The 24,768-nt window shown below is 35.1% G+C and overlaps 1 protein-coding gene across 1 annotated transcript; it reads left to right on the forward strand.

Moving 5' to 3' along the window:
* The first annotated feature begins 1,085 nt into the window (after positions 1 to 1,085).
* On the forward strand, positions 1,086 to 24,527 carry LOC127786917 (protease Do-like 2, chloroplastic). The gene is made up of 21 exons (XM_052314683.1): positions 1,086 to 1,389; positions 1,939 to 2,118; positions 3,177 to 3,227; positions 4,004 to 4,077; positions 4,284 to 4,347; positions 11,418 to 11,462; positions 12,052 to 12,159; positions 17,345 to 17,422; positions 18,313 to 18,379; positions 18,511 to 18,569; positions 18,854 to 18,953; positions 19,768 to 19,847; positions 20,667 to 20,723; positions 22,268 to 22,371; positions 22,699 to 22,786; positions 22,915 to 23,000; positions 23,127 to 23,151; positions 23,265 to 23,336; positions 23,536 to 23,586; positions 23,666 to 23,726; positions 23,797 to 24,527. The coding sequence occupies exons 1-21, from the start codon at positions 1,189 to 1,191 to the stop codon at positions 24,042 to 24,044; spliced, it is 1,899 nt and encodes a 632-aa protein (XP_052170643.1). The 5' UTR covers positions 1,086 to 1,188; the 3' UTR covers positions 24,045 to 24,527.
* Positions 24,528 to 24,768: the final 241 nt, after the last annotated feature.

Consider the following 24,768-nt stretch of genomic DNA (forward strand, 5'->3'; position numbering starts at 1 on the left):
TAAAAGTTAGGTAGTGTTAGGTAGTAAAGTTAGTTGTGAAATAAGTGAAAAAAAAAATGTGGATAAAAGAAAGTAAAAAAATTAGTTAAAACATTACGCGAAAAAAATTAATGGGATAAATAGTTAGTTTGATTAAAAATATTAGTTGAAAAAAATTGAGATGGATAAATAATTAGTTTGATAAAAATTAGGTGAAAAAATTAATTAAAAAATTAGTTGAAAAATTAATTAGAATCACATATTTAGAATAACATTTTGTAAAAAAAATTAAAAAATTACAAGAGTAATTATTAGTTTGTTAATAAGACGTGACTAATTATTTTTAATAATAACATTTTATATTAAAAAAATTAGTTAAATAATAATTTATAAAATATTATTTGAAGATTTTTTTTGCACTAATTTGGTGTCAAACAAAAAATTTGACGTTGAAAAATTTAGTATAAATTCACTTTTGATACCATAATGATGTCAAATTTGGTGTTATACATTGGAGATGCTATTAGATAAAGTGTAAAAACCAATCAAGTCATGTCATCAATCCAACTAACTCTTGGCAACAGTCGGTCAAATAAAAAAGAGTAAATCAAAATAATAATTATTTTAACGGCACATTTAGTGTTAAATAGTATAAATAGTTATCTAAATTTATATAGAAAGGTTATTGAATTTTAATTTATAGTTAAAAACTTTTTAAATTTTTATTTGATATATAATTTCATAATATTGTTATTATAGTCAATAAATTTTATTTTTTATTAAAAAATAAAAAATAAAAAATATTATTTAATTTTGTTGTGAATTGTAAAAAATAAAAGTAAAAATTGAAAATAATGTTGAATTTTTAAATATATATTTAATATTAAATTCATATTATGGGTAAAAAAAATATTAATAAACGTACAATAATTAAAACATTACAATTACTAGTTTTAAATTTGATATTAATAATTTAATTAAACAATAAAAAATCGAAAATAATGGATAATTTTTTAAAAATTTACATTAAACTCATAAAAAAGACGATGTATAATATTAGATAATCCCCTTTCCACTGTCCTACTGGATGAGTTTGTTGGACCTTGAAGGATAAGAAAAAGGAAACTATCGCGCGAGTGAAGTGACCTACTCGAAGGTCGCAGGGCGGTGTCTCCAGTTCAGCTTCTCTCCGCCGTTGCTTCGATCGGAATGGCGACCGCCGCCGTCGCCTGCTGGTTCTCGGTCCTTGGCTCCACCGGCACCTCGCGATATTCTTTATCTTCACCACGTCTCTTCGCCCGGTCTCGCACCTCCACTTGCCTTCTCATTCCCAAAGCCGCCAATCAAAAGAAAAGAAGCTTTAAAAAACCGCCTCTTCCTCCTTTCTCTCCTCGTAAATCCGCCGCTGAGGTAAACCCTAGCTCTGTTCTATGACTAATATGCATGTATTGATCACTCGTATTGCGGACGTTGAATATAGACATTATACATGTATTATGTATAACGTGCTTTACTACTCAAGTTCGTTGGTCGTTGAGCGCGGTATGACCTTGTTTGTGTTGTGATTTCCTCCCACAGTGTTGGAAATATTTTTTATGTTGCCTCTACTCTGCGTTTTTACATAGGGGTTTCATTTTTAAATTAGTTGGTACTTCCGTATTGCAAATTCGGGACATAAGGTCATAATGAAGTATGCGTTAAGAAGAAATCGACCATTTGTTGTCATTCATTGTTCTCCGGAATTCAATTATGTAATTTGTCCGCATTTAATTTTTTCCCCTTATTATCATATAACTGGGTTGCATTTTCGATAGATTGAGGGTCTCCTCACGTGTTTATATTCTACAGTTCTAAAATTTTCTGCTTACTAAACCTATTTGATCGCATTGTCTAGGGTTAATTTTGGTCAGTACGAATTGTGCACAACTGATCCAATATGTTGTTGATTTGTTACGCTAGGCAGAATCTATTTCACAGAAGAAATTTCCAGGCAGATCAAAAGATGAAAGGCCCTGCCAAAATGCTGATGGCAATATTAGTAGAAGTAGTACGGGGCAATCTCAATCAACAGCGTTTAAATCATTTGGTGTGCAGAGAAAAGATACAAAAGGGCCCCTGTTAGACATAAAAGACCGCCAGGTACGAAGGCTTCACATTACATTATTGTTTTTTCTTTGTTTATTTATTCTTGGGTGGGAGGAAAGCATTGGTGGCAATGGTCTGGTTGCTCCTTCTCATATAGAAGGTCATGGTTTGAGTTGTGGAAATAGCCTATTTGCAAAACAAGTGTAAGGCTGCATACAGAAACGACTCTTCCCAAGCCTCATAAAGTGGAGAGCCTTATGCACTGGGAATGCACCTTTTATTTATTTTGAGGTGGGTATTGGTGGATAGTTTCCTTGTTAGGAATCTGTTTAATCTTCTATATCTTTATGCCTCCATGCATGTCAAGAATAGTTGGCAGCAATCGGTGAATAAGTTGGAGTCAAATATGATTTGAATTTAAGATTGTAATTGAACCTGATTTGCATTCTATGGTAGAAAATATGCAAGCTTTTCTGAAAAATCTGGTTGGACAAATGGACAATCTGCTGTCCAATTTAATTTTGATTCACAAGATGGTATGTCCTTTATTTCTTTGGTCAGGCGATATGGTGTAATGTATAAGAGAAACCCAGTAATATATGCTCATGGAATACATTTATGCAAGTGATGACCTGTTTACTTTTGCTGCATTTTTTTTTTTTTGGTGGAATTTAGAAGATAAAAGCACCAACAGAATTATCAAAACATGTTTTTTTGACTTTAGACAATGGATACTTCATTTCTCATACAGTCATCACAAGTAAAAGATGTAATTCTCAATTTTTTAGGTTGAACACTGAATTGTTGCTGTGCACAAATATCAAGCTGTTCTTTTAGGAGGAGAATTATAATTATTTTCAATTGGAGGTCTTTTCTAGAATAGGAATGTTTCTTTTTTTCTACAACTACTGAACTTGTAACTTATTTAACTTGCTCTTTAAATGTGTTTAAAGTAATATGAGGATTACTGATCTGCTTCATTATGTTTCCTAAAATTTATAGAAGATTTTTCCATCTGATATCTGCTGGTTTACTGTTTTATTCCTGCTGGCTGACTGTTTTATCAGCATAGCATATGGGACTCTATTAAGGCGGTAGTATTTTCTTCTCAGGTTGAATCAGGTAAGCTTCATGATGGAGCTTTTCTTAATGCTGTAGTGAAGGTAAGGTCCTTTATTTTTGTGTATGTTTCTAGGACTCTATTTTTTTGTTGTTTGTTGAACTCAGCAAAGAAGCGATAGGCCTTTTATGTATGCATTTACCCAGGACTTTTCTTTCCAAACTCTTTCTGAGCTTTTTCTTGCAAGTCTTGCATATGCATATACCTACATGTTAATAGGGAAAGGGTTTTGATGTGTTGTTGAGTGCTGCCTCATACACTTATTGTTAATCCCATGCAAATGACTTAGATCATTAAATCAATTTGTGCAAGGGATTGTTTCCATGGCCTTAATGTTTATACTACTTCCTAGTTGTTCCCAGGAGCTGTTCATAATGATCTCTATACTTCAGAAGTTATTGATTGTATTACATGGATGGATAAGCAGAAGCTTATATGGTTTTACTAATATTCTACACTAAGCCTTGGTTAATACTGGACCTTAAAGCTCCATAATTTATTAAAGGGAGACTGAAGAAAATGTTGTCCCATATATGGGCAGAAAACTTATACTGATTGGCTCTCAGGATTTACCATTTTAATTCATTAAAATATGACGTGGATGTATGACCAAATGGAGAAACATAAATGGTAGAATAATATATTTCAAGGCTGCAAGGATGCTGATCAACTCCCTTTGTGGCCTTTGACATCAACTTTTTCCCTCCCTTTATGTTTCCCAAGTTTGAACATATCCTTTTATGTGCAAAATTGCATTCTTTCTTAGGGATTGATGAAATTGATCGGTTTAACACTTCTGTTGATTTGATTTTTGTCTAGGTTTATTGTACCCACACTGCTCCTGATTATTCCCTCCCTTGGCAAAAACAAAGGCAATATACGAGTACTGGAAGGCATGTTTTAAATTCTTTCATTTTCTAGCCATTCCTTCAAGAGAAAAATGACTTTCTTGCAAATCTGAAAGCTGAAGTTGGTTGAAGATGCAATTTGGGTTCTTCTTCTTATGCCTGTTATCTTTGACAAATGCAGCCTTTGGAAGTTGGGAGATATTTTCCATACGGTTTTATTTTTTCTTGAGTCTTTTTTCTTTTCAATGCAGTGCTTTTATGATTGGAGACGGGAAGCTTTTGACAAATGCTCATTGTGTTGAACATGATACCCAGGTATTCTTTTGAATTTTCAGTGGCTCAAGTTATATGTATATGCATGCATTTCAGTGCTCTTAACAACTACAGCTATCAACTGATTTCAAGCAATCATCAACTTAGGGTGTAGGCTTCTTAGTGTTATATACAAGATGCATATATTATACAAATCACAAATAATACTACTTCTCAGGATTAAAACTTTTTATTATGAATAGATTGTTGTATGACTTTAAGATAGAATGGCTCAGAATATTTGATAGCTAAGTATAATATATGCAAAATATGAGCATGATCAAGACAAGGATGTCATGATGGATATGTGATCATACAGAAAAAAAAAGACATAATAAAAAAACAAGATTATCTATAATAAGGTTGGAGTTGCATTCCACCAATTAAAGATAAGATGCATGAGATTCATTTAAGATGGGCATGTGAGAAAACGATTTATAGATGCACTTGTGAAGTCAGTGGATAAAATGGAAGGAGTTTGTAGCAAAAGATGCAGGGGGGGAAATTAATGGGAAACATTTAAACATGACATTGGATACAATGGCTCTACAAAAGAAATGACTGAATAAATGTGATTTGAGAGGTGGAATTCATGTAGCTGATCCTATCTAGTGGATTAAGGCTTGCAATGGTGATGATGAATGGATGAAGCTAAAAGATAATGTAATTATTTTATTAAGTTAAATTAATGATCATATGTTGATTATTGAATTATTAAGTTTAGGTTTGGAAAATAGTAGTGGTTTTGAAGCATTTACTTCCTGTTTTGCTATCCCTAAGAAAAATAGTAAGTTGTCAATTTTTCTGGATATCTTTTGACACTGATTTTGAGGCCAATTTCTAAATCATTCTTCTTGAATTGATGTGGATGGTGGTTCGAAGGGACTCTTATTGTCAGTCAGGATCAAATTACCTTGTCTTAGACAAAGAATTAGGGAACTTAGTTGATACCATTTCATATTTTCTTTTTCTTGGCAACCTGAGGGTTAAAGGTTTGCTTGTGTATTTTTGTTGGTTAACTTTTGCTACTTGTTGAGGGTGAGTTTTGGTAGCAATAGTAAAGTTGTTCTATTGTGACTAGAAGGTCATGGGGTCAAGTTGTGTAAATAGCGTTTTTGCAGAATGAGGGTAAGGTTGTATACAAAACAATCTTCTCTTGACCCCTCACAAAGTGGGCAACATTGTACATTGGAGACACCCCTCTAGCTAGTTGTGAGGAGTTAGAGTCATATTGAGTTGAATTGCAAGTAGGTTTTTGATGTTTAAAATTGTTCAGGTACATGTTTGGCTGTGCTGCGGGGCAAGTTAATTTTTTTTTTAAAGAAAGTAAATGTATTTATATATGTTCTTAATGGTGTTTGGTTAGCATAAACAAGTATTTTTCCACTGTGAAAGACAAGCAGGAAATTGGAGTTTCTTGTAAAATGTATTTTTTGCTACCATGGAAGAGAAGCAGGAAATTGGAGTTTCTTTTATAATCAATTTTTGCCAAAGCGATTATCACATCAACCAAAATTTCACACGGCCAAATATGCCCTAAAATAGACATCTACTAACTCTTGTTTATAATTTCTGCTATTGTATTTTTATATGCTAGGTTTATTCACTAGATCTATTTGTTACTCCCCCCCCCCCCCCCCCCCCCCCTCCCCCCCCCTTATTGCACATACATTTGTATCTCAAGCATTATATAGGTATAATTGGCAGTAAAGTCTCACTTACTGGACTCACCTTGTCTAGGTGGTTTTTAGATTTGTGCAGGTTAGCTGTTTTGCCACATTTTTGGCTTGTAGATGCTTCTTGTTTATTAGATATACCCTGTCATTTGATTTATGTTTTCTGTTATTATGTCATTGAAAGTTTGTAGTACTAGCAGTTGTTTTCTATTTTTTGCTCTACTATACGCTCCTTGCCCATTGTTCTTATTTATTGCCCCTAACTTGTAGTTTTCCAATGACAAGGACTGGTATGCTTGGTCCTACAGAGCGCAAATATGTTTGTTTGTGCATAAATGTAATAGTATTGCAACTACGTGTTTTATATGTGCACATTCTAGACGTTATAGATGTGAAAAATCTTACTTGTGTCATTTATGATACTCGCGGGGTGTTATGTCTATCCCCCTCTGTTTGTAATATCTCCTGGTTCATATATTGTTACTCCTTGTTTGAGGGCCCTTGGTAGCAATGGCAAGCTTTCTCTTTCATGATTTGAAGGTCTTAGGTTTGAGTTGTGGAAACAGCCTTTTTGAAAAAGCAAGGTGTCATGAACCTAGGGTTCATAACGGGCTGAAATTGGCAATCGGAAGGATCCGATTGAATTAAGGTCAAGAACAGAATGTAGAGAGCATAGTACTGAAAGGCGCGAGGCGCAAAAGGTCCTGGAGCCTGAGGCGCGAGGCGCGCCTTTGTGAAGCGAGGCGCACCTTTTAGGAAAAAAACTCAAAATCTTGTAAAATCATAAACAACTATCAAATTATCAATAATAACACATTCATATCATTCATGATTCATTATCTTCAAATTCTATAAACTAACAACATCAAAGTTAATTCATTCATCATGCAAATTCTAAACTAGAAATATCATCAAAGTTCAAACTTAAAGTCTTAAACTTTACCAAGTACCAATTATAATGCAAAGTTCTAAACAAACACATAAACATTACAAGTCCACAATCAATATAAAAAAGTTTTTTAATCAATCATCATCAAGGAGATCATCAACATCAAGGTCAATATCTTCATCATCCCCTTCAATCACCCCTTCATCTTCTTCTTCATCTCTCAATTCTTCTCCCTCTTCCAAGTCTTCATCATCTTCGGTCCCTGCCTCACTTTCCTCCTCTTCAATCTCTTGAGTTACTCGCCGCTTTGAAGTCGAAGCCGAAGTTGATCCCAATTGTGATCGAGTTTGTTTAGTTCTAAATTGATAACTAGGCTCTCCAACTCCTGCAGCCGCAGCAACATTACTCCATGTCAACCCATCCCCAATGTCATCTGGAAAAACAGTTTCATCATCTTTATCATTCTCCTCATCAAGTTTTCCAGTCAACCATTCATTGCTTTCATCAATGTCAGTCAATATGATAGGGTCAATGGTATCACGCATTTGATATCGACGCCTCAATGCTCTATTGTATTTCACAAACACCAAGTCGTTTAAACGAAGTTGATCAAGCCTGTTTCTCCGTTTAGCATGAAGCTGCAACAATTTATGCAAAAACATACTAAGAATAAGTTACATGAAATAAACCAACTACTAATAAAAATTGTAAGTGTATATGTACAATGCACTTACATTTTCAAACACACTCCAATTACGTTCACACCCAGATGAACTACAAGTCAAGCTAAGAATTTTAATTGCAAATTTTTGCAACGTGGGTGTTGACATTCCATATGAAGCCCACCATTCAGCTGTCCAATAAAATTCATGGGTTAGTTATTATCTATTATCTAGAATGATTATATATATAATGTAATATATATATATGTACCTGGTGATTTCTTAGCTCTCTTTCTAATAGCCATATAGTTTCCAAAGAACCCATCTGCATTGTTATACATCGAAAGCTCAGCATCAATTTGGTCTTGAACCTTTATATCTGGATTTAACTTTCTAATGCATTCATATAAGCCATTCATGATCTCTGGATCTATATGTTCAGCCTTGTAGAAATATTCTGGGTTCAAGTACCAACCAGCTGCGTGCAAGGGGCGATGAAGCTGAACATCCCATCGATTATCAATAATCTGAAAAATGGGTGCATACTTCTTTTCATCCCCATTAAAAGAGTTAGCAATCGCTTCTTTGGCCCTATCCATGGCCTCATATATGTATCCCATAGCAGGTTTCTTCTCACCATCCGCTAAGCGCAATACACGCACCAATGGACCAGCCACCTTTAAAGCAAATACAACATTGTTCCAAAATGAAGGCATCAAAATCACTTCTACAACCTTTTTAGCCCCCGCTTCTTTTACCCACTTGCTTGTCATCCACTCCTCGAAGGTAAACATCCTTCTAAGGTTGCTTTTCAGACTATGCATCCTACCCAAAGTGATAAAGGCAGTTGCAAACCGTGTTTTTGCAGGCCTCAACAACTCTTTCTTGTCAGAAAACCTTCTAAGCATGTTTACTAGACCCGAACGAGTATAGATATAGCTATTCACCATAACAGCTCTCTCAAATGTCTTCTTCATATTAGGCAACTTGAAAACATCTTCCAACATTAAATCCAAACAGTGCGCTGCACATGGTGTCCAAAACAACGTAGGATATTTTGCCTCCAAAAATCTTCCTGTTATTATTTAGAGTGAAATTAACAAGATATTAGTAAATAATAAATATCTAATGAATATTCAAATTGTTCTATTTATAAACATAATACAAATTACAAAAATAAATTTCATACCTGCTAAAACATTGTTTGAAGCACTATCGGTGACCACTTGCACCACATTTCTTACTCCAATCTTTTCCACACATTTACTTAATAATTGAAACATCTTTTCCCCAGTCTTTGAATAGCTAGAACCATCAACAGACTCCAAGAACATACTTCCTTTAGGAGAATTGACTAAAAAGTTAATCAATGTCCTTTCCCTCTTGTCTTTCCAGCCATCTGACAAAATGGAACATCCATATTTGGCCCACGCCTCTTCATGATCTTTCATCATTTCACGAGTGGCTTCCACCTCTTGTTTGAGAAGAGGAACCCTGACTTCATGGTAACTAGGCGGCTTCACACCCGGACCATACTGACCAACTGCTTCTATAAATACTTTAAAACTGTCATATGTCACTGCATTGAATGGAATGCCTGCATCATACATCCATCGTGCAAAGCTTCTACAAACTCGAGCTCTTAACTCTTTTTTTGCAAAATCATGCTCACCCAACCTTGTTTGCTTTCCTTTGCCCTTGCTTTTCAACACATTAACTTCTGGGTCTTTAAAAAAAACATCAAGTGGACCCTTTTGTGTTGGCCCTTTAACACTACCAATACTACCAGTACCGCTTCCACTTCCGGTAGATACATTGGGTCTTTTTCTACTTTGAGGCAGCGGCTCATCATCATCATCATCATACCCTTCACCAAATTGAATATCATCATCTAACGATGCTATATTTAGCTCATCCCTGTTATTTTTCTTCTTTTGCATGTACTCTCCAATCTCTTCTTTTACTGATGGAGGACATTTTGGACAAGCTTTAGTATTCCTAAAACCGCCCACAAGATGTTGTTTCGCCCGAAATATACCACCTTTTGTTACTTTACGACAAAATTTACATGTGGTGGTATTTCTATCATTAGGATCAGCTTCAAAATAATTCCATGCCGGGTCCGTTTTGGAAGTGGTTGACGACATTTATTGGGCTGTTGCAACACAGTTCCAATTTCATCAAAATTCTCCTAATTATAGAAATAAATTATAAAGACTTAAAAGCAAATTTCAGCAACCAGCTGCCAGCAAAATAAATTAAGCAAAAATGCAAGAAATAAACAAATAAAATACAACTAAAGAACTTACAATCTGAAATTATGAATATAGGAGAAGATGTGGGCAGCAGCGGCGGCAGCTTTAGGGCCTTAGCAGCTTCAACTTGAAGAGCTCAAGAGCAGATGAGAAGAGGCGAGGAAGAGAGGAGAAGACCGTGGAGTGGGCAGACTCAGTAGAGGAGAATAGAAGAAAGGGTGCGGCTGGAGACTGGAGAGGAAGATCGAGCAAGCAGCGAGCTGGAGAGGAGAGGAAGAGAGGAGGCAGGCGCGGCAGAGAGGAAGAGGAGGATCGGGCTGGGGCTGGAGAGAAAGAGAGGAGGGGGTCGCAGCTGGAGAGGAGAGGAAGAAGAAGATCGGGCGAGGGCGAGCTGGAGAGAAGAGGAAGAGAGGAGGCAGGCGCAGCCGCGCGGCTAGGGCTAGAGAGGAAGAGGAAGAATGGAAGATCGGGCGAGGGCGAGCGAGCAGGGAGGGCGAGCGAGCAGCGAGGGCCAGCGAGCAGCGAGTTGGGAGGAGAGGCAAGCACGGTAGATGCTATAGTCGGGAGGAGTAAGGAGCGAGCAGCGAGCTGGAGAGGAGAGGCAAGCGCGGCTGGATGCAGTCGGGAGGAGAGGCAAGCGCGATTGGGCTGCAAGATTTAAGTAGAAAACCTCAGTTTCATGAGGCACGCCTAGGCGCGCCTCACGCCCCAGCGCCTAGGCGCGCAAGGCGAGAGCCTCGCCAAAACCGCCTCGCCTTGGCCAAGGCGAGGCGCCAAACTGGCGCCTTAAGGCGCCTCGCGCCTAGGCGCGCGCCTAGGCGCGCCTTTGATAACTATGGTAGAGAGGGAAAATTGAAGAAGAATTGGGGGAGAAATTAGAGAGAATCGAGGGAGAGCAAAGAAATGAGAGGGAGATTTGAGAGAATTGTAGAGAGAGAGAGAATCAGATTTTCTTTCATTCATTCAAGCATAATCATCTCCTCTTACAATGGCCTTTTTATAGGCATAGGTAGCCCCTTAACTAATTTCTAACAGCACCCATGTGCTCCTAACAAACAACCAAATATCTTCTAACAAACTAATATAAGCCTATTACAATACTACCCCTTTATTATATCTTTATCACAATATTACTCTTCTAATCCTCCTAGGGACATGACACAAAGGTTAGCCTACGTACAAAAATGTCCCTCCCTCTACCCTCCAGAGTGGGGAGTGACATGCACTAGAGATACCCTTTGCCCTTATTTTTCTCTAGCCTAGGGTGGAAAGGAGAAGATGCTTGCATATGTTCTTTGTTCTCTGTCTCCTGCATGCCAATCTCTCTTTGTGAGCTTGCTATGATGCCATATCCGAAGTTTCATCTTTCTATGCATGCATGTACATGTGTAAGTGCCCATCTATGTGTTGTTACGGTAAAAATAATGATTTTTGTAGTTATCTACCTGATTGTATGTCTATGCCTGTACATAATGTTCTGTTTGGTTAATTGGCTGCAAATCTTTATGTTCTGGAATGCGCCAATAATTTAAATATATGATGCACATTCTCGATATGCTAAACCAGATTGTTTCTAAACATATGAATGCAGGTCAAAGTTAAGAGAAGAGGAGATGATACCAAATATGTGGCTAAGGTATAATTTGTTTGGAAGCTATGCCTGTGCACATGTTCTTATATATATTGGTTATCATATTCAGAAGTACTATTATGTCTTTGGGGGAACTGTGATTCTGTTTGATTCTTTGGAACATAGGAAACCATTAAAAGCACAAAAATCTTCTGATTGGCTCACTGCTAGCAAAAATGATTAGAATGAAATGATACCATATATATGCAATAACATAAGACAGTTGTCAATCTCTTCCTTTGGCTAAACTAGTATGTTTCTGCGCCATCAACACTTGCGCACATGCTTATAGGCAAGTCATCTTTTTGGTGTAGTTTTCATGCTTCAATAAGTTCATGAGATTGCTTTTCATGGGAACATGCAACTGGTTTTTAATATTACTCTGATGTTTTTGCCTCAGATATAATTAAGCTGCTGTTAAGCTTCTCATCTCTGGCTAATTTGATTGCTTTGCCTGAACCACAGTGCGCTTTGGCGATATGGATATATTCCTGATGTTTTTTTTAATCTTAAAATCACCAATGTTTTTATGAGTGCTATAGCTTAGGTGACTAATATCTGTAGCCTACATTCATCTCAGTAATTTCACGTACAGGTGTTAGCTAGAGGTGTTGAATGTGATATAGCTTTGCTTTCAGTAGAAAGCAAGGAATTCTGGAAAGGCGCTGAGCCGCTTGAATTGGGACACTTACCTCGTCTTCAGGTTGTTTTCTTTCTTTATTTTATGTCTGAGTGGAAAGTATATAAGAGTTTATAATTGTATACTGCATCTCATTTTATCATAGAAGTTCCACAGTCCATCTATAAGTTTATTAAAATAAGTTAATTTCTGACTTGTTTGTCACAAGCTGCGATCGAGATGCCCAATTTAATTTCTTTTTATCTTGCTGTCGTTTGTATTTCATTTACTTCTGATATTTCTTGCTATTGTAATTTTTGTATTTCAATTCCTAGCTGTAATTCTGTTATCAGATTGTTAGCCTAGGGGGCCCACGGGTGAGGGCCAGAATAGGACAAAAGCAGTTGTTATAACCGCTTGTAGGGAATGATTTGCTGCGGCAGCCCGTTGCTAAGAGTGTATATACTCTCCAATGCACTCTTGGAGAGGATTATCAATTCTCTATAAGAACAATCTGAATTCTCTCTCAATTTCTCTCGGTTCTTTTCTCTCCCTCTATTCTCTTTCTCCCTACTCTTCTCTAAATTTCCCTTAATCTTTCTCCGTTACTACTATCTGGTTCTCGCTGAATCAGAAAAGTAACTTTTGTCACCGCCCAGCAGTAACATTGTTTAATGGTTTTTTCTATAGTTGAAGAACTCTGAAGGAGTTGAGGACGGGTCAAATTTTTCTTCTAAGATACTCTTAAGGAAAATCTGATCTGTTTCCTAATCAATATTTGTTAATTACAGTTTTTATTTAATTAGTTTTTGATGAGTATTTGGTTGTTACTGGCTTATGGTTTTATTTCTTTATTGGGTTCAACTTGCTTGATTGGCCTGGCATGTAGCTGCATAAATTGCTTATGCCTGTATTGATTTGAAACTTGCATATTTTAGAACTGTTTGATGAAGTGCATGAGGAAAACAGTAATGTTGAGATGTTGCCCTCTATAGCTTAACTTTGCAATTAGCATCGTTGGGGGCTTTTTGGTTACATAAAATATTAATTTTTTTTTTTTTCACGAAGGAAATACATAGCAGTTTCCATGTCAAAAAATACTTTATATCTAGTTTTCCTTTTCCACAGGAAATTTGAAAAATGTATTCAGTTCTTAAATATAAAGAACTATTTTCTTTTCTTGAATACTGAAAAATGTGTTTAAAATGATTATACAAAACATGTTTTCAATTGTTATGTAATGCAAATCTCTTGTTATAAGTATATTATTGTGATATTAAAATAGTTTTATTATATTATTGTTACTAATATAATAAAATTAATGCTATCAATACAATTTTCATGGTATTGATAATATTAATTTCAATAATAATAATTGATTGGTAATTTTGTTTTTTGATTGATATTAAAATTATGAATTAATTAGGTTGATAATATTATAAGATTAATATTAATAATAGAATATTTATGATTTTGCTAATATCACAATATCAATGATAATCATCAGTGATATTGATTGTAAATTACATACCCCAAAAAAAGTATTAATTGTAAATTTTATTTCTTTTATTCATCTTAAGAATTTTATAATATTACTATTGTTGTTGTTAATATTTTTAGTATTTATCATTAGCCAATTTTACTGTTTATAATATTAAAATTGTTGATATTGTTATTATCAATCAATTTTAAATTATATTATTATAATATATTGTGCAAGAACAACATATCAAGTCCTCATCCCTCTATATGTTGTGACTACATGATTTCTAGCTCAACAATCATTTTTATCTATGGCCTCATCTTCTATAAGGCTTTTATTTAACTCATGTCATGCTTAATGTCCCCCACCAAGTTGTTCTTGGTATTCTTCTACAATTTTTTACTAGATATTTGTTCCATTCCATCCACTCGTTCCCATTGCTCTTCTTCTCATATAATCAAACTATCTTAATAATGCCTCACTCATTTTATATTCGATAGGAGCCACTCCCAACCTTCTTATTAATAACCACTTTTCTAATTTTATATTTTGGTAAATTTCACCTAGACCTCCATGGTTTGTATCATTTCAAAGAGACTCCATGTGGTTTACCTTTGGCATATAAGATGCCCATTCTTTACTTTTTTTTAGAGACACTGCTTTCCCATGCTTGACTTTTATGATTTGGCTATATTTCAAGTTTTTCTCCTTAAGTGGAAGGGGCATCTTTGGGGGGGTAAGCAAAGCACGGGGATCTTAAATTTCAAAAGTAATCATAGGGGGGTCCCATTGAAAATGGCCCAAAACACAAGTCACATACATCTTAACATCCATGTCTCTGTTATGCTCATATTTTATGCATGTGGTTGCTTTATTGCCCAACATTTTTTTGTGATACAACAAGCTGATCTTATATCTTTATACAATTTTTCTTTTAGTTTTAATAGAATGTTACTATCAAATAAAATGCTGGATGCATTTTTTCATTTTAACCATCTTGCCTTGATTCTTTTGGTAACATCCTCGTTAATCTTTTTATCTTTTTGGATGATTGATCTAGATATTTAAACTAATCTTTTCTTGGTCTGACTTGATCTTCTAGTTTTATCATTACACATTCACCCCAATATATTTATTATTTACTAAACTTACATTCCATACATTTGGTTTTCAATTTGCTAAACTTAAAACCTTTAGATTCTAAAATGTTCTTCCATATCTCAAGCTTAACAGTCATGTCTTCTTGTCTTATCCACCAACACAAGATAGCATACACCAAGGCACCTCTGCCTGGATATGTTTAGTGAGTTCATCCATTACTAGGGCAAACAAATAAGGGCTTAAACTATATCCTTGATGTATTGCAGTTGTAATTAGTAAACTTCAGTGTCTTCTCCATATGTTAGGACACATGTTTCAACTCCATGTTAACTGCCTTCAATAACTTGTGTATAAGCAATTCATACTCTTTTCTTCTCTAAAACCTTTTTTTTTTTTATGGTTTCTTCTCTAAAACCTTTCATAAGAGTTCTCTAGGAATTTTTTCTTAATCTTCCATTGTTGACCTATCAGGCACGAAACCAAATTGGTTTATAGACATCTTGGTTTCTCCTCTTAAAGGCTCAATCGGTATCTTCCAAAGTGTTATAATGTGGTTCATAAGCTTGATTCATCTATTATCTCCACAATTTTGAACATCTCTTTTTTTCTTGTATATGGGCATTAAGGTGCTCTTCACCCTCGTCTGACATCCTTTTTTGTTTTAAATTTCACATTAAGAGGTTGTTTGACTTGGCGGTTTGACCGCTTTTAAGTTGCTTATGCAGCGTATACGTTATATGGCGTTTTATGATGAAGTGTTTGGCAATAAGAATCAACTTAAAAACTATATAGCTTATCAGCGATTGCAATAGCGTTTTACAAAAGCTGGTGCCCCCCAGCTTTGGCAAAAAACGCTACAAGATTACTGCTGTTGACTGACGAAAATACCATTCTGCCCTCAAAAGTTACATCTTCTTCTCTTCCCTTGCTCTCTTCCCCCATATCAGAAGCGAAGATTACTGCTGCTACAATTGCCGCCGTCGCCTCTCCTCCAGATCAGCTGTCGCCGTCGTCCAGCTGGGCTGCCATCGCCATCTGGTTGGTGGGTCACGCCATTGCGCAAGCCATCGGTCGCTGCTCATCGCTGCTTGCAGCGTGTATATATATATATATATATATAACAACAATAATAAACATAATATATGTTATATGTATATATAACACAAAATAATATATATTATTATTATTATATATAACATATATAATATATATAATAATATTGTATTAATATATTTTTAATAATTATGTATAATTTATTAACATTTAATAATAAAATTTTGCATCATGTCTATTTTGGTTTTGTTGTCAAATTTTAGTAACTTATCAGCTCTTTCAAACCAAACATATAAATATTAATTGATACCTTAAAAGCATATTTATCCAAACACATTGTCAACTTAAACGCTACTTAATTTTTAACTTGAAAGCTAAATAGCTTAAAAGCTATAAAAAAATCGATAAGCCAAACAGCCTCTAAACAATTTTGTTAACTAAAAATTGCCCTCTTCTCCCATGCATTTCCATACTTCTATCAGTACATTTGGTCCAACTGCTCTACTTTTATAATATTGTTTCTTATTAGTCAACTTTTATTTTCATTAATATTTTAGTATTTATAATACTAATGTTGTTTATATTTCTATATTTTATATTATTTATTATTATTAAATTTTAGAAATTATATTTTACTATTTATATTGACATTAATATAAATAAAATTAATATTGGTTGTAGTTGGATTGGAAATTTATATTTTCTATTCGATAAATTTTGGGACAGCACCATTTCTTTTTGTGAAGAATGGAAGAATGTAATGAGAAACATCTTAAATATATTCTATTATAGCATAAATTTGGAAAACTAAAAAACAGAATTTTCTGTTTGGAAAAAGTTTTATCATTTTAACATGTTTTCCAGTTTTCTATTTTTCGTAGAAAATAATTTTTCGGAAAGCAGAATTTGCTTTCCAGAAATGAATTGTCCTTATGCTATGTACTTCAATAGTTTCTTCATGTCATGATTTTATTTGATCAGGGAAAATTGTTGCATGAAGGTGAGATACCACATTTTATATTTGTGGCATGACCATTGCATGGAAATTATGTTGTATTTGGATAATTAAGAAGGGAAAGATAGATGCCTATTGCATGCCAGGATTCTGTGCCTGCACTACTTGCTACTTCTATGCTTTATTTTTGTTCTGGTGCTCTGAATACTGCTTATTTATATACTTTAATATTGTTCTGGTGTGCTGAATACTGCTTATATGTTCTAATTTTTATCCTGTCGCTCATTGTTTTTTGGGTGCTTATTTCTCTGTGCTTGCTTTTGTCAACTTATTCTGTGTTTTAATTTTGTTTTTATGCATTCAATATGGCTCATGTGTTTTAATTTTGTTTGTTAGTCTCTATTTTCTGTGTGCCAGCTTTTTTTCATTTTATTCCATGTTTTATTTTTGGTCTGGTGCACTAAATACTGCTTATGGGTTTTAATTTTGTTCTGTTGTTCTTTGTGTGCCGTCTTTAGTGGTTTTGTTCCATTTCCTTCTTGCCATCGGGCACCTTATGGAAACATGTAGATGGAAGTAATTATTATGTGGAGTGGGGATAAAGGAACTCTTTTCCAATTTTGTGAACTTGTCTTCTATAGAAAATTTAAACTAATCTGTTGCTCCTCAATGGGCAGGATGGAGTTACTGTAGTTGGATATCCCCTCGGAGGAGATACCATTTCAGTGACTAAGGGAGTGGTGTCGCGAATAGAGGTTGGTTTATTTCCTTGGCTATAAACCCATGCCAAAGTTAATCAATCACTGCCATTGCACTCATCAATGTTGGACTTGTTCCCCCTTCTTTATGTGTGAACAATTGGCTGCAGCTTGATGATCATATCATGTGTTGCCTTCAAGATCTGAATATGACAATAATAGTTATAAAGGGACATGGAAAAATAAGTTAGCAAAATAATAATTGACTATTTGTTTTGAATCAGATTCATTGACCACTAACAACCAGTGGCATCATAACTGAGAGTGAGATGACTCAGAACTGAAGGTTTTGAAGCTGGCTGAAGAATGACAGAAATTTTCTCACTTTATTTCAGCTGAAGAATTTTCTCATTTTATTTAGTTCCTCTTCGGTCTCCTACATTCACTATGCTAATAATCTTATACTAGCACAATTCATTTACTCTAGATTTACTGATGAATTAATGATAAGTGAAGGTGGGTATCACGGCCAAAAGATAACCCTAAAAACAATTCATTCCTCTAATGGCGATTCTTACAGAGGCAAGTGCCTTATATCCCAGCTGACATTTGATATAACATGTGCAATATCTGCAAAAGATTTTTTAGCTTGATTTAACTCTTAAATCAGTAGGCTAGGAGTGGACTTTTCCTCACACTTTATCAAACCATGAAGTCTTGTGGCCAAAGAAGATCACTGATAACAATCAAATCCAAAATGTAGCCATGACAGTGGCTTCTATTTCTTTTATTATATTTGAATTTCTTTATATTTATAAGGAAGATTAGAGTTACCACTAAGATAGGATCACTTGCTTTAAATTTTTAATTATAAACTATGATTGTTGTGCTGCACCTAACTGTTATTTAATAAATTTATAGAGTTTGTTATTGGTTATCTACTGCAGGTGACATCTTATGCTCATGGATCATCTGAGTTACTGGGCATTCAGATTGATGCTGCAATAAATCCGGGTAAGACACTAAGAATTAATTTTTAGACCTGAATTTCTGAAGTTTTGGATTTTAAGTTGCCTCAATACTGCAGTATATCTATGATGGTACATTTTTTTCCTAACTGTAGCTGCTATTTGCTGTTGTTTTAGGTAATAGTGGTGGTCCTGCTTTCAATGACCAGGGAGAATGCATTGGTGTAGCATTTCAGGTAGTTCTTTGTGGAAGTTGACAATAAATATACAGTTGGTGGTGGCTATCTCGTGTCTTTTATTTATTATGCACTGATCCAAAGACCTTGGTTAAATTTCACTATGCTTCTTAAGGTCTATGCTTCATTTCGATAATTAGGTGCAAGAATTATTTTTCATCTTTTCTGACTCATAATATAGTGAGCTGAATTGACTGTGTTTTTGTTTTTGCTTGTGTAGTAAGTCTTGAGAAATAAGCTATTTTTCCTTTTTCTGTCATGTTTTCACAAAACACTTCCTCTAGGTTTACAGATCCGAAGAGGCTGAGAATATTGGATATGTAATTCCAACTACTGTAGTATCTCATTTTCTGGATGACTATGAGAGGCATGGAAAGTACACTGGTGAGAGATCCTTCTAAAAAGTATGACTTCTATCATGTTTGATTAATCCTTGTGAATTTTGCCATTATTGTAACTAGTCCAATGTAAAATGCTACTTCCCAATGTTTTATATGGAAGTGCTGGCCTTTTGGTGTCCAGTGGTGAAGAAAGCTGAACCGTGAAGAGCTAATTAGGCATGTGGGATATAAATATTCATCTTTGTAATTCTAGTATTTCAAATTTTCTTTTATGTGAAATGCAATTTCTCCTCTTTATGAAAAAGAAGTAAATGTGATTTCACCTGTGTGAATTGATTACTATAAAATTTGGGTGCTCTTCTGTAAAATAAAACTACATCACCTGCCAGAATAGCATGAACTGCTGTTTGTTCTACTATCCCAGAAACTTCGTCCTGTTGCCTCTTTCCATCATGGACTTGTATATCTGTGTTTTGAATTGCTTATTGAATATCTAAAATCCGTCTTTGTGGGTCAGCCTTTATTGCCATTGAATGATTATGACCCTGCTTCATTTATTTGTCATTTAATATGAATTTTTCTTAGGTTCTTCCATTTTCGGCTCTAGATTTTGTGTCCTTATTCTCAACTAATATATGCACCCTTTTGAACTGGATTGGTATTTGAATGGCTAATATTCTGGGTCTTCATGACAATGCTTTTGGAGTGTGTCCTCTCAATTTCAAGCTTCCTGGTCTATCTTTTATCATCAGATTTCTCTGCTATTTATTATATTTCTTCTCTGTTATAGGACTCTGGATTAACATCTGAGCTTATCTTGCTAACTGATCTCAAATACTCATTTATGCATAATTTAGGTTTCCCTTGCCTGGGCGTGTTGTTACAAAAGTTAGAGAATCCAGCACTACGTGCCTGCTTGAAAGTGCCATCTAATGAGGTTAATCTCTTTTAAATCTACCTGTTGCAGGCAATGGTATTTTGTTGGCTGTTTCGTAGGGATGCTTGCAGAAATTTGTTATTAATTGTGCAATTAGAATTGTTTGTTATCACCCGTCATTTATGCCTCTTGCTTATATGAGGAGTCCTTTTAGTTCTTTTGTTAGAGTTTGAACTAGGAGGTTATGCAATTGTGGGATGCTGGAATTGGCAAGTGTGCAACAACGTGTAGAGTTGAACTTTGTGGGTGCGTGAAATATGGCAGTGATGTGGTTGCTAGAAGATGGATGGGGGTGCAAATGAAGTTGATAGTTCTGTTGGGGATGATTTGGGAGGTGCTCTTAAGGAGGATGGATTAGAGATTTGTGATCCATAATGAATTGATGGAGCAGTGGGTAGTTGTATACTTGAACGTGCTTAATGCTAGTATTTCTGAGGTATATGTCATAGTGTTATCTGATGCTGTCTCCGTATCATATATTTAAGGTTTATTGTTACTAGTAATGGTCATGCATTGGCAAGTGCCTGTTGAATTTTCCCTGGGTTTTGGAGATTTTTTTATTGCTCTACATACCGAATAAATAGTCAATTCTGCTATGTACTTTAACAGCAATGCTTCAGGGTCTTAACGAATCAATTAAAATTATTAATGAGTAAAATGGTGTTGATTCAGAAGGAGATGGTTTTGGGTTGACAGAATTTAGGTGCACCAACTATGGTTATTAATATGGATAATTGTATCAATTTTTTTCTAATATTTTCAATGTGATCTTTATTCTAACTTCACTTATTGTTTGTCCACACTTTCTTGTTTGGGCAGGGTGTCCTGGTGAGAAGAGTTGAACCCACTTCTGATGCTAGCAATGTCTTGAAAGAGGTACACTGCTGTCATAATATGTGTTTATAATGTGATTACAGAATGAAAAGACTTGGACTACTAATAGTGATGCTTCTCAGCATTCTTCAATGTAGTTTAAAATGATGGCATTCATTTGGCTAGTCAGTACTTCTGAGAAGTCACCCAGTCAGTAATTGTTTTATATGCAATGTGTCAGAGAAATAAAAGGCTCATGTTTCACTGGTTTTTTAATTGTAGTGCTATAAATTATCGTTACCTGAACTGCATGTGAACTGCAAAAGAGGGAAGTGTTAGCACTGTGTCTAGAACTGGGTTTTGCGGAAGGAACAGAAAATGGAAGGAAGAGATAGGAAAGAAAATGGAGGGGCTGAAGCTAAATTTATTTATAATTTTGGTTCAGTTAGACAAGAAGGAGCACATTATAGATATTTGTTGAAAATAACAAATGTATTGTTTACAGCTGATTCTGAGTATGCCAACCGAATTAACATTTTCCCTTTGGACTTAGTTGCTATGCTAGTTGATCTTGCCTCAGTCCCATGGTTCCATGAGTCATGTTGTAGGCATCCTACATCTGTACCTCAGGATTAGGGATGGCTGCGGAAAGCTCTGGTTACGGTTACCATAGTTCTATGTTTGTAACTGTAACCGCACGGTTATGGTTTTTCATAGCCAAGTCTGTAATCAATGAATTAACCTTATTTGTAGTTTTTATCCGTAATCTTTTTAACAAATTGCATAATTAAATACAATTTTCAATAAAAAACAAATTTTTTATTAAATTAATGGATAGGCAACCAACACAAAAAATACATGAAATTGGCAACCAAAATTGAAAATTCCCATTTAAATTAGACTTAACTAATGATTACACAAATTAGAATTTGCCTGAAGAAATTTAGCAACTGAAATGAAAATCTTAAAATGATTATACATTTTATTGGAAATGATTTTGCTATTCTTTTGGGGACATTGTTATAGTATATTTTAAGGTAACAATTTTATTTATTGAACATCGTTTTAAATAAATTACAACTTAGGATATTTATAAAGGAATATATATTTAAATTGTTAATTTATAAACTAATACTATATTGTATATAAAAACTAATAATATTATATATAATTATTGGTTATGGTTATGGATAGGTTACGGTAATGAATCGGTTACAGTTACAGTTTTTTTATAATAACCGAAACTGGCGATTTTCTATTTTTTAAACCTGAACCGTGTATGTATCCATTTTACTTGGTCTTTAACCATGTCCGCGGGGTGCGGTTACGGAATTTTTTATGGATTAATCGATCCATGCCGATCCTTACTCAGGATGGCTTGCTTACACTGTGACTTGATCTGCCTTACACACTTGTGCATGCTACTAGGAAGTATGGTACTACTTTCATTTCCTTTTTTTTTTTTGCTTTGCGTACTCTGTACATACCATTTTTCATATTTCTAGCCAGAATCAATTTTGTAGGCTGCTGGCCTCATCGCTGCATTTAGTGATGTTTAATTTAATGTTCGAAAAGGTAAAATAACACAAGTTTATTCTCTTTTTTAGGGGGACGTGATTGTAAGCTTTGATGGAGTTCACATAGGGTCTGAAGGAACAGTTCCATTCAGATCAAATGAGCGCATTGCATTTCGCTACCTCATTAGTCAAAAGTAAAGTTCTGTTTCTCTGTCGACAAATTGAATTTATATTTGAATTTTGCTGCATTCTTTTGTACTCTAAATTTGCGGCATATCATCATTCCTAGAATAATGTATAATGTGGACAGGCTATTTATATAAATCAATTATTTTTGTTTTGGTAAATTCAGGCTGGAATATGCTTTACAATTGTAGAAACTTTTCCCATAATATACTTATCACAGGAATCACGCCAATTCTACTTTTTTGCTGAATTCAAATAGATGCATGCGGCATGTTTTGATTCATTGAGCACAAAATTATAGGTTTCAGCTCAAATCTAAAGATGTTGAAATTCAGATTTGCAGGCGATGTAGCAGAGCTTGGTATTATAAGAGCAGGAGCTTCTATGAAGGTTCAAGCAGTTCTCAATCCACGTGTGCATTTGGTATGCAATAAAAAACTTTGACTGTTCAGTATGGGGATTGGTTACCTTGGTCTCTTTGATAATGGCAGTGTCATAACTTCCATGCTCTGATACTAATTGCTTTCGGTCCCTTGTACCTTTTGAACAAGGTTCCTTATCACATTGAAGGAGGTCAGCCTTCCTATTTAATCGTTGCTGGTTTGGTGTTTACACCACTGTCCGAACCACTCATAGAGTATGATTATTTTAACTTTAGCAGCTCTAAATTATGTCTTGATATGTTGGAATTGTTCATGCTAAGAACAAGATAAACTTATTTTTCTCGTTTATTACTTATTATTATTATTATTTTTTTTTACAGAGAGGAGTGTGAAGACAGCATTGGGGTCAGTTGTTAGTTAGTGACACGTGTAGCTTCATTTTGCTGCCAATCTGATGTTATTGCCTGATTCAATGTTTTTATTCAAAATTTAATCAGTCTTTTCTCCTCTTTGGTTAGTTGAAACTACTGGCAAAGGCACGCTATTCCTTGGCAAGATTTAAGGGTGAACAGATTGTGATACTGTCGCAGGTAGCTATGTATTTTCATCTTGGGTATGCATGAGGCAAATTACTCTCTTCAAAATTATGCCATCTGTTTTGTCCTCTAAAATGTGTTCTAATCGAAGGAACAAGAAGATACTATAGATAGGAATATTGTCTTTCTTCTCTTCATTCTGTTCTTCTGTTTGTAGGATTTTTCACTGCTAATTTATTCTATTCCGTTGAAGGTCTTAGCAAACGATGTAAACATTGGATATGAAGATATGGGAAATCAGCAGGCAAGTTACTCATATTACATTAACTTGGGAATAATCTGCCAATTCACATATACGCGGATTTGACATCAAAATATGGCAGGTTTTGAAGTTAAATGGGACACGAATAAAGAACATTCATCACCTAGCTCATCTAGTCGATTGTAAGTTCTTTTCTATTGGCTGTTCTCTATCTGGATTACGTTATTCCTCATGGTTGTATTTGTTGCATAGCATGCAAGGACAAGAATCTAGTTTTTGAGTTTGAAGACAATTACCTTGCCGTTCTGGAAAGAGAGGCAGCTGCTGCTGCCTCATCCTGCATTCTCAAAGATTATGGCATTCCATCTGAAAGATCTTCCGATCTTTCAGAGCCATATGTGGATCCTCTTGGAGACAACCAAGCAATGGGTCACCAGGATCTCGGGGAGAGTCCAGTTTCAAATTTGGAGATTGGCTTTGAGGGGCTTCTCTGGGCATAATTTTTAACTCCTGGGCACCTCAACCTGTCGTCTCTCCAGCGGCCATTGCTCAAGAGTATGGTTGCAGTTTGCAGCCTGCCGAAATATCAACATTCATCAACTCATAAGCTTCTGCCTATTCTTCGGTTCGGACGTGCATCAATCATTCAATTTTCCACATATTTTAATTCAATTGTTTTGGAGAGAGCATGCTTGTATTCTAATGCGCTGGTCATAAAGCATTGACGCATTTATGTTTTGTATAATTAAGAATAATTATAAGTCAGTTCATAGAATTAAAATAAGGCCATGTAGGATAAATTGGTCAAGCGACTAGCTTAAGTTAAGATCTACAGTTTAGTTTGCTTGTAGTAGCATGTTGACCTGATGACCACGCGCGCTCACACGTGATTTCAAAAGTTCTTGTCTGTGTGTAAGAGGTAAAAAGAGATTGATTTGGTCGTCTTAATAATATTCAAGTGTTTCATTGTTCTAGAGATTCAACATGTTGTCTATTGATTTTGGCCATTAGACTAAGGTAAATATTGTAGACGTGCCGCTTGATTCGTTATCTTTAAGGTTGCAACTAGGCGTAGGGGTAGGGGTGGGGCTCATTAAATACTAGGAACGGATTTGCGGTGAGGGGTCATTGTTGCCGACTTTTAAGGCGTCGTCCAAAGTCTATTTGATTACCAATGTAAAAAGGCCCAAGCGAAGTCAATTTTGTCTGCCTTCATCCTAATCT

Source organism: Diospyros lotus, chromosome 12 (genome assembly GCF_014633365.1).
Source record: "Diospyros lotus cultivar Yz01 chromosome 12, ASM1463336v1, whole genome shotgun sequence".
Taxonomy (NCBI): domain Eukaryota; kingdom Viridiplantae; phylum Streptophyta; class Magnoliopsida; order Ericales; family Ebenaceae; genus Diospyros; species Diospyros lotus.

Coding starts and splice junctions, on each gene's coding strand:
- LOC127786917 (XM_052314683.1), top strand. CDS start 1,189: ATGGCGACCGCCGCCGTCGCCTGCTGGTTCTCGGTCCTTGGCTCCACC. Junction 18,954..19,767: donor GAGGCATGGAAAGTACACTG/GTGAGAGATCCT, acceptor TGCATAATTTAG/GTTTCCCTTGCCTGGGCGTG. Junction 23,152..23,264: donor AGTGTGAAGACAGCATTGGG/GTCAGTTGTTAG, acceptor CTCTTTGGTTAG/TTGAAACTACTGGCAAAGGC.